Here is a 19901-nt window from a genome sequence, read left to right as displayed (position 1 = left end):
TGATCATAATGGAATAAAACTGAAAATCAATGATAAAAGAAGGAAGGAAAAATCAAGCATCACTTGGAGAATGAACAATAGGTTGCTGAATGATCAATGGGTTTTAGAAGACATCAAGGAGGAAATTAAAAACTTCCTAGAGTTAAATGAAAACACAGACACAACATATCGGAATCTATGGGACACATTGAAAGCAGTTCTAAGAGGAAAATTCATTGCTTGGAGTTCATTCCTCAAAAAAAGAAAAAACCAACAAATAAATGATCTCATACTTCATCTCAAAATCCTAGAAAAAGAAGAGCAAAACAACAGCAAAAGAAGTAGAAGGCAAGAAATAATTAAAATCAGAGCTGAAATAAATGAAATTGAAACAAAAGAAACAATTGAAAAAATTGACAAGACTAAAAGTTGGTTCTTTGAAAAAATAAATAAAATTGACAGACCCTTAGCCATGCTAACGAAGAGAAGAGAGAGAACTCAAATTACTAACTTACGGGATGAAAAAGGTAATATCACAACAGACACTTCAGAAATACAGAAGATAATCAGAAATTATTTTGAATCCTTATACTCCAATAAAATAGAAGATAGTGAAGGCATAGATAAATTCCTTAAGTCTTATGATCTGCCCAGATTGAGTCAGGAGTATATAGACAACCTAAACAGACCAATAACAATAGAGGAAATAGAAGAAACCATCAAAAGATTACCAACTAAGAAAAGCCCAGGACCGGATGGATATACAGCAGAGTTTTACAAAACCTTTAAAGAGGAACTAACACCAATACTTTTCAAGCTATTTCAGGAAATAGAAAAAGAGGGAGAACTTCCAAATTCATTCTATGAGGCCAACATCACCCTGATTCCAAAACCAGACAAAGACACTTCAAAGAAAGAAAACTACAGACCAATATCTCTAATGAACCTTGACGCAAAAATTCTCAATAAAATTCTGGCGAATCGGATTCAAATACATATCAAACAAATTATACACCATGATCAAGTAGGATTCATCCCTGGGATGCAAGGCTGGTTCAATATACGGAAATCAATAAATGTTATTCACCACATCAATAGACTTAAAAATAAGAACCATATGATCATCTCGATAGATGCAGAAAAAGCATTCGACAAAGTACAGCATCCCTTTATGTTCAAAACTCTAGAGAAATTAGGGATAACTGGAACATACCTCAACATTGTAAAAGCAATCTATGATAAGCCACAGGCCAGCATCATTCTGAATGGAGAAAAATTGAAGGCATTCCCTCTAAGATCTGGTACAAGACAGGGATGCCCTCTCTCACCACTTCTGTTCAACATAGTCCTCGAAACACTGGCCAGAGCAATTAGACAGACGAAAGAAATTAAAGGCATAAAAATAGGAAAAGAAGAACTTAAATTATCACTATTTGCAGATGATATGATTCTATACCTAGCAGACCCAAAAGGGTCTACAAAGAAGCTATTAGAGCTAATAAATGAATTCAGCAAAGTGGCAGGATATAAGATCAACACGCATAAATCAAAGGCATTTCTGTATATCAGCGACAAATCCTCTAAAACGAAAATGAGGACAACTACTCCATTCACAATATCCCCCCAAAAAATAAAATACTTGGGAATCAACCTAACAAAAGAGGTGAAAGATTTATATAATGAAAATTACAGAACCCTAAAGAAAGATATAGAAGAAGACCTTAGAAGATGGAAAAATATACCCTGCTCATGGATAGGCAGAACTAACATCATCAAAATGGCGATATTACCAAAAGTTCTCTATAAGTTCAATGCAATGCCAATCAAAATCCCAACGGCATTTCTTGTAGAAATAGATAAAAGAATCATGAAATTCATATGGAATAATAAAAGACCCAGAATAGCAAAAACAATGCTAAGCAGGAAGTGTGAATCAGGCGGTATAGCGATACCAGACTTCAAACTATACTACAGAGCAATAGTAACAAAAACAGCATGGTACTGGTACCAAAACAGGCAGGTGGACCAATGGTACAGAATAGAGGATACAGTAACCAATCCACAAAACTACAACTATCTTATATTTGATAAAGGGGCTAAAAGCATGCAATGGAGGAAGGATAGCATCTTCAACAAATGGTGCTGGGAAAACTGGAAATCCATTTGCATCAAAATGAATCTGAATCCCTATCTCTCGCCATGCACAAAAGTTAACTCAAAATGGATCAAGGAGCTTGATATTAAGTCAGAGACACGGCATCTGATAGAAGAAAAAGTTGGTTATGATCTACATACTGTGGGATCGGGCCCCAAATTCCTCAATAGGACACCCATAGCGCAAGAGTTAACAACTAGAATCAACAAATGGGACTTACTCAAACTAAAAAGTTTTTTCTCAGCAAAAGAAACAATAAGAGAGATAAACAGGGAGCCTACATCCTGGGAACAAATCTTTAATCCACACACTTCAGATAGAGCCCTAATAACCAGAATATACAAAGAACTCAAAAAATTAGACAATAAGATAATAACCCAATCAATAAATGGGCCAAGGACCTGAACAGACACTTCTCAGAGGAGGACATACAATCAATCAATAAGTACATGAAAAAATGCTCACTATCGCTAGCAGTCAGAGAAATGCAAATCAAAACTACCCTAAGATACCATCTCACTCCAGTAAGATTGGCAGCCATTAGGAAGTCAAACAACAATAAGTGCTGGCAAGGATGCGGGAAAAAGGGCACTCTTGTTCATTGATGGTGGGACTGCAAATTGGTGCAGCCAATTTGGAAAGCAGTATGGAGATTTCTTGGAAAGCTGGGAATGGAACCACCATTTGACCCAGCTATTCCCCTTCTCGGTCTATTCCCTAAAGACCTAATAAGAGCATGCTACAGGGACACTGCTACATCGATGTTCATAGCAGCACAATTCACTATAGCAAGATTATGGAATCAGCCTAGATGCCCTTCAATAGATGAATGGATAAAAAAATGTGGCATTTATACACAATGGAGTATTACTCTGCATTAAAAAATGACAAAATCATAGAATTTGGAGGGAAATGGATGGCATTAGAGCAGATTATGCTAAGTGAAGCTAGTCAATCTTTAAAAAACAAATACCAAATGACCCCTTTGATATAAGGGGAGTAAACAAGGACAGGGTAGGGACGAAGAGCTTGAGAAGAAGATTTACATTAAACAGGGATGAGAGGTGGGAGGGAAAGGGAGTGAGAAGGGAAATCGAATGGAAATGGAAGGCGATCCTCAGGGTTATACAAAATGATATATAAGAGGAAAGGAGGGGTAAGACAAGATAATATAAATGGAAGAAATGATTTACAGTAGAAGGGGTAGAGAGAGAAAAGGGGAGGGGAGGGGAGGGGGGATAGTAGAGAATAGGACAGACAGTAGAATACATCAGACACTAGAAAGGCAATATGTCAATCAATGGAAGGGTAACTGATGTGATACAGCAATCTGTATACGGGTAAAGTTGGGAGTTCATAATCCGCTTGAATCAAACTGTGAAATATGATGTATTAAGAACTATGTAATGTTTTGAACGACCAACAATAAAAAAAACCCAAAAAATAGCAAACCAAATTCAGCACAAAAAAATATTTTTGTCTAAGCAAGATTATCCCAGGAATGTCAAGATGGTTTGACATCAGGAAGAAATCTAACATCATATTTAAAAAAAAAAAAGCCATAAGACCCTTTAAAAAAAAATCAGTAGAAAACATTTTAAAAGTCACAGATATGAGGCAGCCACTTTATAAAACAGTCCAGAAGCACCTCAAAAGGTTAAAGGTAGTGTTGTATTATGCAGTAACTCTACCCCTAAGGATAAAATCAAGATAAATGAGACATATGTTGTCACAAAGTCTTATATATGAATGTTCATAGCAGCATTATTCACAATAGTAAAAAAACAGGACAAAGCAGATGTCCACTACCGATGAATGAACAAAGAAAATGTTGTATATCCATAAAATTAATATTTTCTACCATGAAAGTTCTGATATATACTACAAAATGGATAGACTTTAAAACATTATGCTAAGTGAAAGAAGCCAGACAAAAAAGGCTTCTTATTTTATAATCCATTGAAATGTTCAGAATCAGGCAAATCTGTAAACAGAAATTAGATTATTTGTTGTGTAGGGCTGGGGAGCAAGACAGACTGAAGGAATAGGGAGTAACTCCTAATTGGCATTACTATGCACAGCGTTCCTGTTTAAGACAATGAAAATGTTCTCCAACTGATGATGGCGATGGCTGTACAACTCTATCAAAATTATTGAACTATACACTTTAAATTACGTATAAGTTGTGCGTTGATCAAAACCAAATGGTATATGAATATATGAATTAATCTCAATAAAGATATTATTTAAAAAAATACAGCAGATGCAATTTTGGCTTCACCTGGGTTTTTAAAAAGCTATCCTAAAACACATTTTTAAAATTCATTTATCAGAATAATTGAGCTGCCTAGCATTTTGCCAAGTTAAGGGCCAGACATGATGAACCTAGAGTAATCATGGAAAAACTGCAACCCTGAGAGAGAGAGAGAGTTCACTGTTTGATGTGAGTTGTGATGTGCCAGCGCAAAGGAAAGACAATGCCACAAAGAAAGTCTTATGGTCTTTTGTTTTCTCTATCTTCTGCCATGGAGAAGTATCCTAATTCAATGGTGAGAAAAATGTCAAAAAACTTAACACAGAAGCTGATTTTTATCAATCCTGAAAATGTAACTTCCCATTTGCTCACTAAGCTATAACCACACAGGTCTTCCTAATGTGTTTTGATGCATTCAAGATACCTTGGGCCCTTTGTACCTGCTATTCTCTTTGAGTCCTCACTCACCCTCCAGGTCTCTGCCCAGTACGCTCTATCACATAAGCCTTGTCTCTCATTACTCTTTTATTTTCTCACATCACATGAAATTCTCATGTGTTTATCAATTCTTTTTTTTTTTTTTCTGTCTCTTCACCAGAAAGCAAGTTCCATGAAGACAGACACCCTGCCTCTCTTGTTCTCCAATACAGACCTGAACCTACAACACTTCTGAACAGGCAGTAGGTACTTGACAAATAATCTTTGAGTAAAGGATCTCCATGGTACAAGTCATAACCAACTTCCATAAACAACAGCTGAAAGGTCAATCTCTGTGCCTTGACATCCCACCTTTTCCAGGAGTCCAAGGGCACTGACACCCTGCAGATCAGTTTATAGCCACCTCCTGGCTGAAAGGGCAGTGGCTCATACTGGAAACACAGTTGGCCACTAAGGACTTCCCGTGCTTTCAGACTAATCTTCCCTCACCCTGGTCCCAGGTCAAATGGCGGGGCATGTTCAGGAGCTTCTCCTGTGGGTTTATAAATAAGTCTGCCCTCATGGCTGGTTTTAGACTGGCCCACATGGCACCTTGCCCTCAGTTTGCTCAGTTAATAGGACTGGTCCCAGAAAGATCAGCAGAGAACAACCCAGGACAACTGGGGTGTAAGAAGCCACACAAATAACAGTTCAATCCATCATGCCCCAGGGTTAGGAAATGTCCATTCTTATTAGAATTGCTATGTGATTTATTGTTCTTGTATGTCTGTCATTTAAATCAAGTGGATACCTAAAACATTAGAGTATTTACAACCTTTGTCACTTAGTGCTTCAAAAATTAATGAGTGCTGTTACAATTTTCAATTAATGCTCAGTTTGTCTCTATTTGGTGTATGTTTAAATATCCAGTACCACTGAAAAGTTAGGTAAGAATCAGTTAAAGAACGTGTCTCAAAGGCCCGATTCCTTCCACACTTCATGAGGTCCTCGTGAAACCTTGCATTAATGATTGGGCCAAATCTGAGAAGACAGTCATCACATGGAAGAAATTAGAATTTTGTTAAGTGTGTGTGTCCAATATAAAAATTAAAAAGTGAGCCAAGTGCGATAGCATACACCAGTAATCCCAGCAACTAGGGAGGCTGAGGCAAGAAGATTGCAAGTTCAAGGCCATACTAAGCAACTTAGCAAGACCCTGTCTCAAAATAAAAGAATAAGAAGGACATGGGTTATAGCTTGGTGGTAGAGAGCCCCAGGATCACCAAAAAAAAAAAAAAAAAGTCTAAAGGACAGAGAGACCTTGTTTTTCAAAAGCTTAAAAAAAATCCAACAGTTATATTCTAAAACTGAGAGAATTAAGAAAACAAGGCAATAGAATGATTTTTTTCATATTAGGCATGAAAAAAGTGTAAACATTTTTTTTTTCAATAATGGGTATAAACCCAGCACTTGACTTATGCTCTGCAAGTGCTCTACCACTGAGCTGTACCCCTGGTTCTTAATCTTTCCTCTTGATAAAAGGTTTTTAAATGTGGAATAAGAAAATAATCATGGGCAATATTAAATGCAGCAATAGGGACATAAATGGAGCATTATTATTAATAAAAAAGGATTAAACTCTAGATTTTAATTATATTATTTTAGTAACATGTTACTGTTTTCCTCTGGAGGGAATCTGACACCATAGATTGGGAAGGCTCAAGACCTAAGTCTTCCAATTCCTGGTTATGGACTCAATCTGGCATAATCCCCCTAAGATTTGGTTTCTTCATGGGTAAAATGGGGACAACACACACCTGTCTCCTAGGATTATGGTAAGCCTTATAAGGCATACAATGCACATGTAGTTCCAAATAGGATCATAGCACAGGCCATCTACTTTTTCCCCCCTCTTTGCTTATATGTCATGTTTTCCTAAAAGAATATATTTTAAATATTTCCATTTCAAATTCTTAAGTCTTTCTTGGTAGAAATATTTCTCTTTTAATTTCCCAAGGTTAAGAAAAACAATCTACCTACAAACTAATGAAGCAGGTATATAAGAAAATAAACACAAGCTATCATTTTGTATGTCAAAACTGTGCTTCTGGGATGTTACGTGTGGTGCATTAAAATAGAAAAATATAAAATTTCACATAGGCATAGATCCTTAAAAATCAACTACACTTATAATATGACCTACAAATTTTAGTCAATATACTAAATAAAAACATTGTTTAAAAATCAAGAAGTCTTATAACTCAGTAGTGTTGATTTTGAGGGAAGAACTTCCAATTCAATCATTGTGAACTTTATTTATAAACCATACAATACTGACAAATGCACAATGTTGTTTTATTGTAATATTCTGTTGGCTTCTAGAATGAATTGGTGATGTCATCAAATTAAAAATCACTCAACATATTAAAATACAAATCTTTATTCACTGGAATTTAATTTGAAATGCACATGTAAAGTCAGCTTTCTAAGAAGTTATAACAACATACATAATAGACATTAGGTCAACAAATAAAACAAACAAAATTTTTAGAAGTCTCCCCACAATTTCATCTTCCAGACTTTGGGGGGTAGTAGTAGAAATTAATATCCAACTTTTTCCAGTCATATTCAGAATTTTCCTGCTCCCTAGGGGAAAAAAGGAGAAAAATATCCACAAGTGAACACATTCATAATCTAGATTCTTTCCACTCAACCTAACATTTGCATTATTAAAATACAGTGATGAAGGAACTTCTTCTAGGGAATACTTTGTACCTATTTGTAACCAAACATGAATTAAAATATTTTCCCCCATATCACTTTCACCATGTCATGGTCATCATGGTTGGTCTATATGACAAATGCTGAACTTCCTTTCATTCTAAAGAAGAGAAATAGCTCTTTTCACATCATCAGCAGTTTACTTAGGAGAGATCTTCAGTTATTGATCACTTGATCATTTTATTGGAATTTGTGAAGTTGCCATTCCTCTAGCTTGTACAGTTGGTATTACCAGGAAATGATGATTTGAAGACATGGAAAAGGTAGGTAATGACCAAAAAAAAAAATTTCCCTAGTGTTTGGGATCACACCCAGAACCTCCCACCTACTGGGCAAGTGCTCTACCACTGAGCCATGTCATCAGCCCAAAATTAAAAACAATAAAAAGTTTCTCCTTCTTTGACCTTTCCTCAAGTTCCTCCTTCATGTTTTGGTCACTGAATAGGATATCAAATGCTTCATTTCCTCCATGTCTCTGAATTAAACTCACCTGAAATATACCCAGGTAATGATAGGTAGCACAGCTCCTTGTTGTTTTGGTTTTTTTTCCCCTCAGTCTGCTCTTGCTAGGCCCAGTACATTCAGCACAGGTGGTCTCCTAGCAACCTTGGCTCCTGTGTCAAAGCACATTAAAGGGTTTAATTGGACCTTGAGGTAGTGGAGGGGTGGGGAGCCCGCCTGCAGAAACTCTAAAATAACTTTCAAAAGTAGACAGGAAGGAGATGTTGAAGAGTGGGCTTTGGAAAAAATGTGACATTTTAATTTCATTTCATCAGACTGTATGGCTAAAACCTGAACATTTAATAGAAACATTCAGCTGACTTCTAGAGTTTTCCTGGCAGGGCAAACATTCACAATTTTTAAAGAAAAAAGTTCCTAAAAAAATATTTTAAAACAAATGCTTCAATATCTTCATGGCAAAACAACACTAAAAACAAACAAACAAACAAAAAACTTCTGTATGTAAGAGAGTAAGTAACTCATCAGATTGTATGACTGATTTTTAAATTATAGTTTTAGGATTTTGTATCACTTTCAGAAATTAAAAAATGGAAGAGTGAGTTTATAACAACAGATTTTAAAACATGACTGCAATATCCCTCAACCATGTAATTCTCCTTTGGCTAATCTATGCTAATTGAGACAGAGCTGAGAGGGCCCCATTCCCCAACTCCTGCCTAACACAAGCTTCTTTCAAAAAACACGTTTCCACTAATGACCAGGTTCAGGACCTGTTGATTCCTCATCACACTTTCCCACAACCCCCACAAGAGCAGTATGCCTGAACTTGACCTCTATATGACCTTCCTGAAGTAGGGGTTATTGGCACCTCAACTGTTCTTTTCCCAGCCTATTTTAGAAGACCCAGTGCACAGGAGCAGATCCCCAATGTCAAGTGCTGCTCCCAGTGCTGAGAACAAAGAACTGATAAGACATGTGCCTGCAGGAGCCCACCTTTTTGTCTGTATAAGCCCACCCTTGCTTCCACACGAGTCCACCTGGAAACCCAAACCCCTATGCTACTCTTTTTATGCTCAGTAAAGCCTCGTTCCATGGTGTTGCTTCCCTCTTCATCATTTCTGTCTTGAATAGAGCAAAACAAGTCTAAGCTGAGCTGGTAACAGGAATGGCATGTCTTAAATATAAAGACTTTGTGCTCAAAAGCCTTCACTGCAGTCTTTTTGCCTTGCCCTGACACCACACCACACCTTTTCCTGGTAAGACATTTTTTTAAATTTTAAATTTTTAAATTTTAAATTTTTTTAAATTTTATTTTATTATTTTTAAAGAATCCTGATCCCAAATGATTGTTACAGATTTCTGAGTTTTCCAGATTTGGAAAATTTGTTATATCTACAGAATGATATATCTTAGGGATGGGACCCAGGTCTAAACTAGACATTCACTTATGTTTCATAGCCTGAAATGTCATTTCATACAATATTTTTAGTGCACCTGTGGTTTGACTGCAACCCATGGCATGAGGTCAAGTGTGGAATGTTCCACTGGTGTCACGTTGGTGTTCAAAAAGTTTCACACTTTGGAGCATTTTGGATTTGAGGTTTTTGGATTAGTAATGCTTAATCTGTAATATTATACACATAGAAAAGTAGATAAAACGTAATTGAGTAAGTAAATAATAAGTCATAAGTTAATAAACCATAAACTTAAGATTATTACAAGATAAACACATACATCATATCCCTCAGGCATATCCACTGTGTCATTTTCATTATAGGAAAAAAATTAAAAGCAACAATAAGAAAACCGGCTAAATAAACTATGAGTTCACCACAAATGGAATACCATTGTCCATTCAAATGATGATTATTATCAAATAAAATCATGGAAATGCTACTTAGAAAATATTTAAGTGTGATTATAACTCGTACTTATGGCCACACATTACATTGCTAAGTACAACCTCTAAGGTAACATCAGGTTATCTGTACCAGGACACACATCCAAACATCATTCATAATATCTTCAACAACTCAAGTGCCTATTAGTATGTAGGCAAACTGCAGCAGAGTCACACAATGAAATATTACACAGTAATGAAAATTAAACTATGGCTACAAAACAGGGATCTCACAAACATACTATTGTATTTTTTAAAAGCAAGGAACAAGAGAAAACACACCACTTAAGTACTTTTGTATAAAGTAGAAAAACAAGTTAAAGGGCATGGCTCAGGGGTGTATGTCTGAATTGCCATAGTATCAGTGGTAAATTATCAAGAAAAAAAACCAAGATTGGTGGCCATAAAATCAGGGTCATGGTGCCTAAGTGAGGGCAAGGGAAGGGAAAGGCTGGAGCTTCATTTCTTGTTCTGTGTGGCTACCCTGGCAATCACTTCCAACTATTTGTTAAACTGTGGGTAGAAGTTTTATGTGCTCTTCATAATAGAAATAATAATTTTTAAAAGAGAGGAGAGAAATACATACAAATATCAGTATGATCATAGCAGTTAAGGTCGGTGAAGCTGTTCCTATTCCTCATGCCCTTTCGTTTAGAACGTGTCTGTCTCTATTATATCAGAAACTACAGAAAGTGTTCTTATTGCTCCTGGTCTTCTTCCCTCTTCATATATTTATTTTTTAATTATTTATTTATTTTTTGGTACCAGAGATTGAACCCATGGGTGATTAAGCCATTGAGCCACACCCCCAGTCCTTTTATGTTTTGTTTTGAGACAGGATCTCTAAGTTGCTGAGGCTGGACTAGAACTTGTTATCTTCCTGTCTCAGCCTCCAGATTGCAGGTGTTTGCTACCACATTCGGCTCCTCTCCATTTATTTAAAAGTAATTTATCCTGATTGTAACTTTCTCTAAGCAATTATTTTAACAAACGTGAATCAAATAAAAATTACATTGTCAATGGAACATTTTAATGAGAATGTGTAATTTATATGCTCAACAACACAAATCTTTCACTGAAGGACACATTCCTGTCTCATTCGAAATGCTCATTAAAAACAGGAATTTAGGTAATTCCTGTTTGGTTCTTCCCCTTGTTACTATGTATGAATCATTGGAAAGCACAAGTTTATATTATTCCAAATTTGTTAACAAACACAGATTTTACTGATGATTAAAATTGTAAGTACTCTTTAAAAAAATTTTTGTAGTTGTAGATGTATAGCATGCCTTTATTTTATTTATTTATTTATCTATCTATTTATTTATTTATTTTTATGTGGTGCTGAGGATCAAACCCAGTGCCTCACACATGCTAAGCAAGTGCTCTGCCACTGAGCTACAGCCCCAGACCAATACTTTGATTTACATTCATTCTGACAGCTAGAATCTCAGTAATCAAGTGGTATTTCTTCAGGATGTAAGGGAAATTCTTTCAGTAAGGGAAGCTATTTAATAGCAGAAATTTTCAGAAAAAAATATTTCCTAGTATTTTTATCTAATAAAATATATACCAAAAATATGCACAGAGTTCAAACAAATTAGAAGACTTTAAAAACTATGCTGGAACTTATTAAATGTGAATCTCTCAAGACATTTGCTTTATCTTGAATGCATAATTTTAACATCATAGTTAATTACAGATATGGACCATAGTTTTGGTCTATACCTGTTATCCTGGGTACTCAAGAGGCTGAGGCAAGAGGATAACAAAGTTCAGACCATCCTGGGAAACACAGGGAGACCCTGTCTCAAAAGAAAATAAAAGGGGAGGTGGGTGCAGCTAGTGGTAGAACACTCATGTGCAAGGGCCTGGATTCAATCTCTAGTACCAAAAAAATAAAAATAAATAAACATAAAAATAAAATACATCTAAGTGACATGACTTTCAGTTTCTGCTATAACATGCTTGGTTATTCTGGGCCAAGTGTACCTTATATTGAAACTTCACATGATCACATTTTCCCCTCTCATTTGAATGTGTCTCCCTCTCTTTTCCTCATTTCCTGAGGCCACTGTGAGTCAATTTATTATTTTATTTATTTATTTAGGCACTGGGGATTGAACCGAGGGGCACTTTACCATTGAACTACCAACCCAGTTCTTTTTATTATTTATTTTGAGACAGGGTCTCCCTAAATTGCCCAGGCTGAACTTGGACTTGCATTCTTCATTGTTCAGCCTCCAAAGTAGCTGGGATCACAGGGAATGCCACATACTCTGGCCCAGTTTGTTATTTTATAGAAGGTCATATTGAAAGTAGAACCTCTCATCTAGTTTTTAAGACTTTACTTTTTCTTAACTCCATGAAGATTTAGGTGCATCTAATTCAAATTGACCTGTTCATTGTTTATTGGACAGCTGACTAGTGACATCTCACACAGTAAGCTAGACAGGTAGAAGGCGGAGAGTAGCAATAACTCTTGGTTTCTAGAAGCCAGACTTCATGGTATTCCTTGTTCCTCACTCGGCCACCCGCCCGTGCCTTTGAAAGCTTTATTATCTTATTATTTTTGTATTAAAATGTTTCCCAAATCCATCCCAACTCCTGGGACTACAAAAAGAATACATTTTCTAAATGGCTTGATCCACTGGGAGCAAAACAAACAACAATGACAACACTTATCCTATAAAAGTATTACTACTTTCCTTTTCTCCATTTCTTTCCATCCTTACCATGTCCCTTTCTTCAATGTGAACTTTTGGTCAAAACAAAAAACAGAACATACTTGGAAAAAATCTCTTTTGCAATCAAGAGAATAATACTTTTCACTGAGTTCAAGTTTATAGTCTTAATGGTATATGTTACATTACAAAAATATCTTCTTTTTTCAAATGAGGTGACTTTGGAAAGAAACTGTAATACAATGGAAATTGATCGTAGTGAAAAGGAACTATCCACATAATTAATACCCACTCTTCTTATTTGATCCTGGCTATTTTCTGTAAATGTGACTGATTATTGAACAATGGATGGATTGTCAAACAATGACCTCTCTGGGCCCAGAGGTTTCAGAATTTGACAGAACATCTTTATAACAGTGAGCCATTCATTTATTCACATGAAAACAGTCTGCGCTTTGTCCCTGGGACAGTCCCTAGACCACAGCTACAAGTTCACTGTCTAGCAACAAGGTTAACTAAAAGTACAGTTTCTTATTTTCTATTTGTATTATCTAATTTATTATTGTTTGTTATTGATGTTTTTGCTCTTGTTTATAACCACTGGTGGACTTATAGCGGACAAGGTTTCTCCCATGAATCCTCTGAAAATTAACTAGACACAATGAGAATGCTCCCAGGAATTAAATAAAGGTCCAGAATCAAACTAAGATTTGAATCTCAGGTATGCCACTTATCATGAGATCTTTGGCAAGTTATATTAACTGTCTATTTCTTAGAACTTGTTTAAACTGAGGATGACAAAAGTCCAATTTCATAGGATAATGGAAGAATTAAATGAGATAATACTTCTGCCTAGAAAGCAAGCAATTACTAAGCATTGGTAATATTGTTAATTACATTCTAGCCTGCTACCTACTAAATTGTACCCCTTGAATGAAACATTCTCAGGCTTTTTTTTTTTTTTTTAGCATTTAAACACACAGATCTGTCAAACTTCTACTCATCTTTTCATTCTCAATGTTACCTCCTCTGGGATCCATTTCAGAATTTATATTCCACTTTTCTATAACAAATGTCCAGTCACAACACTATGTTATATCCATTTCCATGCACTAAACCATGGACAATTGCTGTCTTTCTAGAAGTTGGGAACAGGCTTTCCCATCCTGAATCCTAGTCACAGTCTCTGGCAATAATTACTTCTCAGCTAATATCAACTTAAAAGCTGCACTTAAGGTAGAAGATTTCTTGGAAAACTGAAAGTTCATTTTGTTCAAATGACAATCACAACAAGAAAAACATATATGTAAATGTAAAAATAAAACCCCAGTGTCAAGTGCTTTCATCTTATCTCCACTTGCAACATGTCTCCCTTTCCCATAAAGATTATGTTCAATAAAATTGTCTTCTTAAAACTTGTGAAATCACAGGAAAATTTTGTTGATGCTGTTGCTTTTCTTGTGTTTTTTTTTTTTTTGTTTGTTTGTTTTGTTTTGGGGGTGGTTTTTTGCTTGAATTAAGAAACTAAGTTAAATTGTTGGAAGGCAACAACAATGTAGCAGAGGACCTGCAGGGATTCAGGATAGGAGTATCCTTCTGGGATGGCCACTGCTTCTATAGCGTAATGAAGATGTTCCCTCATTAAGCTCCTCAAATTCGAGTAAATTGGGAGTTTGTTGAAAAATATGCATATTCAATGGTAAATGGATTTTGAGTGTTCTGTAAGTCTCTGACATGTAGTTCAAGTTTCATTTTCTGAACTAATCAAAGTGCCATTAAATTGTGCCCAAAGCTGAATTATATCAGAAAGAAAATTTTAATATGACTCTGAGAAATTTATTATCAGTGCCTTGATCCTTGTATGGGAGAAAGCTTGAATGAGAATAAACAAACAGCATATGTATTTGAATGATTGCAGCCCTAATTTTTATACTTTGTTTCCTGATTAGAAATGATTTCAAGGTGACTTTGCTCTCTCCAGCTAAGAGAAACCATAGTAAAATTTGAAGTAAAAAAGAAATGTTGGCAACAGAAATGACATTTGACCTTTCATAAACTTCTCATTTAGCAAATGAGGCCCAGAGACGTATAGAGGTCACAAGGAGTTAGCAAAATACACCTATTGGCAAATATTTACCTTGACGATAAATTAGATTCTGTGTTTCACCAGACTTGGCTATTGGGAAAGAGTCTACCATCTCCCAACATCATTGATTCCAGCCAATGTAAGAACAGAAAGTCCAGAATAAAGTAAATCACAAACAAAAACTGGAAAAATTGGCAGGTCAAGGTCACAAGGAAAAAACTTGTCAAAATAAATTTTGAATGTTTTGTCACAGATGGTCAGTCCTCAAGGTGGGAGGGGGAGAGAAGGTAGGATCTAGAGCCTTTTGGAACTGGTTTTAGATCCTATTTCTGGCACTGTTAGCTCTGCAGCCTTGGACAAGGCACTTGACCTCAGAAGCTACTTCATCCAGAGAGCAGAGATGACAACATCTGTCTTGCATGGGTCTGAAAGGTTTTAATTCAAAACTAAAGTTAAGCCCATACACACTTTGATTTCCATTCCATAAAACCTCATGAGGGGGGTTATTAATACCTCTGCTTCCTTAATCAAAAGACCTAAGCCCAGGGTTAGCCATTCTATCCAAATGTCCTATCACACATTTAGCAAGAGGTGACCAAGGATTTGGATGGAGATGTGTTTGCATCCAAAGCCCACAGCCTCAGCCATTGTAGTTTCACAGCACTGGTAAGAACTCAAGCCAGGAGACCAGCATGCTGCCTGCTAATCCATAAACAGAGCTTTAAGGGAGCAGCAGAGTCAGCCAACTGTGATGAAGAATGGAGCAACTCAGACTGATGAGTGGAAACCAACAATCCTTAAGACATGGAAAGCCCTCGGAAATTGTGACAAATACATAGTCGGAAACAGCAGAGCACTGGCCTGCCTAGCTGTACTCACAAGAGTCCCCTGATTGCCTATAGGCCCCAGGGAAAGGCAGGACTGGAATCACTGTTTCTCATCTCTCAGACAGAATCTCTCATATTTTTTCCATGTCAATGCCTATCAGTTTTGACTTTCCCAAGCCATCTATGGCCATGCTTCAAATGTTTCAAGTCAATGCTCTGGGCCTAACATGAACTATTTTTCAATACATGAACAAAAGTATCCCCTTAATCATCAACAACTAGGAGTCCTGCAGGCTGAGATTTCCACCTGCCATATTCCCACAAGAAATAGATTGTGCACTGCCCCTAAAATGCATGAATTACTCAGTTATGGGCACATGACATTTAGAGATATTCTGGTATCAAAATAAACACAATGTTATCAAACTTATCTGTGCAAATTTCCCAACCCTCTCCATGAATCACAGCTGTAGCAAAGCCATACGAAATGCTCAGAGCCCTGACTGGGAAACAGAGGTTTTCTGACAGAGCCCCCAACACAGAGGCACCAACCAAATCTGTCTTTCAAGAGATAGGAAGAAACAGAAATGGGAATGGGGGGTGGGATTTGTTAGATTGGTGGGGGTTTCATCTTCAGAACTCAGCTGTTAGAAGTGTCCTCCCTGGTTTGGGGTCAAGGAACAGAGAGTAGGGAATCTCTGAACATGTGTGAGTTCTCAAGATCATTTGGCAAAACCTCTTCAACTGTCTACTGGGCATATACCACATACCCTCCTGCAGAGATTCATGGCTACCATCTTTGAATGCTTTCTAGGTATAGAAATGATTCTTCAAACCAGCTGGATTTCATGTGAAGTCAAGCTTAGTTGAGAAAGTAGATGGCTTGAGGAACAAAATTTCAAGTTTCAATCAAAGCCTATGTCCTCCTTTAGAAAAGAAGGGGCTTCCAACAAAATGGGTGCTCAATCATTTTTTTTTCTTTTTGACAGGGGGGATGAGGCGTGACATGGAGATATTGTTCTTCTATGCCTCACAAAGTTGCTACTTTGAAGATGACACCCAAGGTGAGGCCCTGAAAAACACCAAATCATGAGCAAGCCCATTCTGGCTCTTTACCAGAGTTGTAAATAAAATGGCTTCTTTCTCCATATTAAAAGGCTATGAGCCCCTTCCTGGCCTACCTCTGTATCTTTCACCTGGTAGGAAATAAGTGTGTCTTTGCAAAAATGAAAGCTTACAGAGGAAAATACAAATCTCGTATCTCCTGATTCACAGGGTAACCGCGAGAAGCAGGTACACCTCAGAGACAACTTTCCTTTCTGTCTTACTTAGACACAGAATGGAATCCAATTTGGCAAGGCAGGAATCAGTCTTTTGGAATCATAGAAGCACAGTAACTAAAAGAAAAACTTTAGGATGCTGATTATAACAGAGCAGGTAAGTTTATGAAAAGCAATAGCTTATTCTCTGAAAGGTTTCTGGAGCTTTCTATCATCATTGAGCTTAATTATAGCCTTAATGTTCTGAGCTGCTAAGACCCCATCTTCCACCCACCCATCCTCTGTGTTGCATGGCTTATGAGTTTGAATATGAAACAAATGAGAGATGATCAGAAAGATTTAAGAAAATTTTGAAGGATAATTCTATAAATAACTTTAAGATAGCTTTCGCTATACTTGACCACTTACATACATTATGAGTAAACTGGACAACCCAGATGATTCCCATTTCATGAGGGTGGAAACTGGAACTCAGAGTAATTGATTTCTGCTTGCCATCATACAACTTATAAGTGGTCCAAACCAGGAACATATATGCCCCATTCCAAGTCATTATAATACCTCCCTTACACATTCTATCTGGAAGCCTGAGGCACATGTTTAGGGACTGAACATATATAAGCAAAGTAGAAAGCTATGCTAGTCTGTGGTCCTGAAGAAGGACTGCAGTGTCAGGTTTCAGCTCTGCTGACAAGGAGCAAGCAAAGTGTCTATCTCTCTAGACTCTAGGACTCTTTTCCAAGCACAGTGACCTGCTTTGCAGGACTCTCAGAAGCAGTGGTTATAAAAGAAGACTGCAGACACAAAGCCTTTGGCTAAAAAGCAAGGAAGCAATGGCCCCATGCAAAAAAAAAAAAAAAAAAAAAAAACAGCACTCTCTCTCACCCAAACCTGGAATGTGGAACAACAAGGGCCCATGTCTCCCATCCAACCCCCCGCCTCTTCATGTTACTTTTCAAATGTGAAACTTCTCTGTGAAATTCTGTTTGGAGAGGAAACCAAGGAGACAGGAGTACCAAATCTGCCACAGGGCTTAGTCAAGTAATTTATATATAGTATTATTAATCCCTTGCTTCTTCTTCTGCTTTTATTTAGCCAGAAAGGAAATGAAAGGCATGAGATTCTGATCAATTAATATTTCTCATAATCCACCTTATAAAACTTGCTGAGATATTGAAATGCAGGAAATGGAAAGGGGCTTTGTGAGTCTTAACCTTCTTCTACCAGAAGCAAACAAGAGTCCCACTTAACTTTCCTCCTACACCAATATTTTAAAATGCTATAGTTTAAAAAGAAAGAAAGAAAAAAAAAAACAGCACTTACTGTTCAGGGGTTTAGTAAGCAAAGTCCAAAGTCAAGAAAATGATCTCTCTTTCTGGTGAAAAATACCTTACACTCTTGGTGGATCAGGAGCTCACTGGGCTGTTATTAATAACTGGCTTAGAGCTTTATGAAGAAACATGAGCCAGAATGTCATGGAGAAGGCAAGTGGAAAGGAACTGACAGACACAGGTGGAATAAATTATGGCAAAAATATCCCATACAGCAGCTCAAATAAGCCACCAGGAGGGAATCAGCTTCTCCATGATCAATAGGCCCTGATGTTAAGTGCTCCAAGTTCCACAGCCAACCTACAAAAATACCCTTAATATTGAAAACACAATGGTTATACTCTGCTCTGCTGATCACTCCTTTTCTGTAGATAACTGAATACATTTTTAAGTGTATACATTTGCCTTATTTATTTTGACTCCCGTTTTCAAAATATATCCGCAAAGGGATTTTCAAATTTAAAAATTTTTTAAATTTTTTCACTTTTTAAAAATTTGTTTACCTCTTAGCTCATTAGCCTCCCTTCCTCCAGGATCCTTAAATTATTCCTGGAAAAGTACAGTTATGTGTGGGATGAGGGGAGTGGGCTTGGGGTTGGTGCCATTCATAACAGGAAACCTGCAAAACCGATGTGGTAGAAACAGGAGTAAGAGTCATGACCTGGTATCTGATCTGCAGTGACTTCTTTTGAAAAGCTACACTTTAAAAAATTTCAAAACTGTATCTCCTCCCTCCACAGTCCCTCAACTGACATCAGATCATTCAGATCACTAATAGTGTGTCTTTAGACCTAAATGACAGTGAGCACTGGCTCTGTCGTGTTACAAAGAAAATTGACACTTAGACAAAAGTTATTGAACTATATTAAGGTGCATCATCTGTCTTGAATGGAGCCATGGTTGTGAAAATTGCTTCATTGTTAAGCTCCACTTGCCTGTTACCGTAGCACAGGCCTAAAAACTCCATTTTTTCCAAATTAAACCATTTTTCAATGACACACTGTGGGAATGCCTTTCATTATTTTTTTTTTAAATTTTTCTCAGTGGACCACTTTAGAAATCTTGACTGTATACTGAATGTATGTACAGTTGTGCATTAATGATGATGTGAAATGCATTGCCAGGTGATTCGCTTGCTGTGCAAACATTATGGATGGTACTTTCACAAACCAAATGCCTACACACAGGTCAATCACTAGACAAGGCCTTGAGATGTGAGTAAAAACTTTGCCTCTAACACCCATTTTTGTTGCCAAAGGCAGATCTCTCACTTTTATTAAATTTCAAAAACAGTCATAGTTAAAACTTACCACTGAATAACTGAATATCAGAAATGAAAAAAAAAAAAAACATTGCATGGAGCCAGGCGTGTGGTATATATCTGTAATCCTAAAGACTTGGGAGGCTGAGGCTGGCAAATTCAAGACCACCCTCAGCAACTAATGAGGCTCTAAGTAACTTAGTGAGACCATGATTCAAAATAAAATAAAAAGGGCTAGAGATTTGGCTCAGTGGTAAAATCCTCTGGGTTCAATCCCCATTACCAAAGAAAAAGGTAGGGGGTTCGGGGGAAGGAAGGAATAAAGAACATTGCATGGAATTATGTATTCAAGCTGTTTTCAAGATGTTGGTTTTGTACAACTCTCCCACTCCTGGGTATTTTCCCAAAAGATCTAAAATTGGCATGCCATTGTGACCCAGCCACATAGTGTTTAGCAGCACAATTTACAATAGCTAAATTATGG

General features: G+C 36.9%; 1 protein-coding gene across 1 annotated transcript; it reads right to left on the bottom strand.

Moving 5' to 3' along the window:
- Positions 1 to 7229: 7229 nt before the first annotated feature.
- Positions 7230 to 19459, bottom strand: Mrln (myoregulin). Its single transcript, XM_013362410.4, has 3 exons — positions 18149 to 19459; positions 8077 to 8200; positions 7230 to 7451 (listed from the first exon to the last, which is right to left on the bottom strand). The coding sequence occupies exon 3, from the start codon at positions 7429 to 7431 to the stop codon at positions 7291 to 7293; it is 141 nt and encodes a 46-aa protein (XP_013217864.1). The 5' UTR covers positions 7432 to 7451; positions 8077 to 8200; positions 18149 to 19459; the 3' UTR covers positions 7230 to 7290.
- Positions 19460 to 19901: the final 442 nt, after the last annotated feature.

The sequence above is a fragment of the Ictidomys tridecemlineatus genome, chromosome 1, assembly GCF_052094955.1.
Source record: "Ictidomys tridecemlineatus isolate mIctTri1 chromosome 1, mIctTri1.hap1, whole genome shotgun sequence".
Taxonomy (NCBI): Eukaryota; Metazoa; Chordata; class Mammalia; order Rodentia; family Sciuridae; genus Ictidomys; species Ictidomys tridecemlineatus.
Note: the sequence above shows the minus strand (reverse complement) of the source record. Positions and strands in the feature narration are given on the sequence as shown.

Coding starts and splice junctions, on each gene's coding strand:
- Mrln (XM_013362410.4), bottom strand. CDS start 7,431: ATGACTGGAAAAAGTTGGATATTAATTTCTACTACTACCCCCCAAAGT.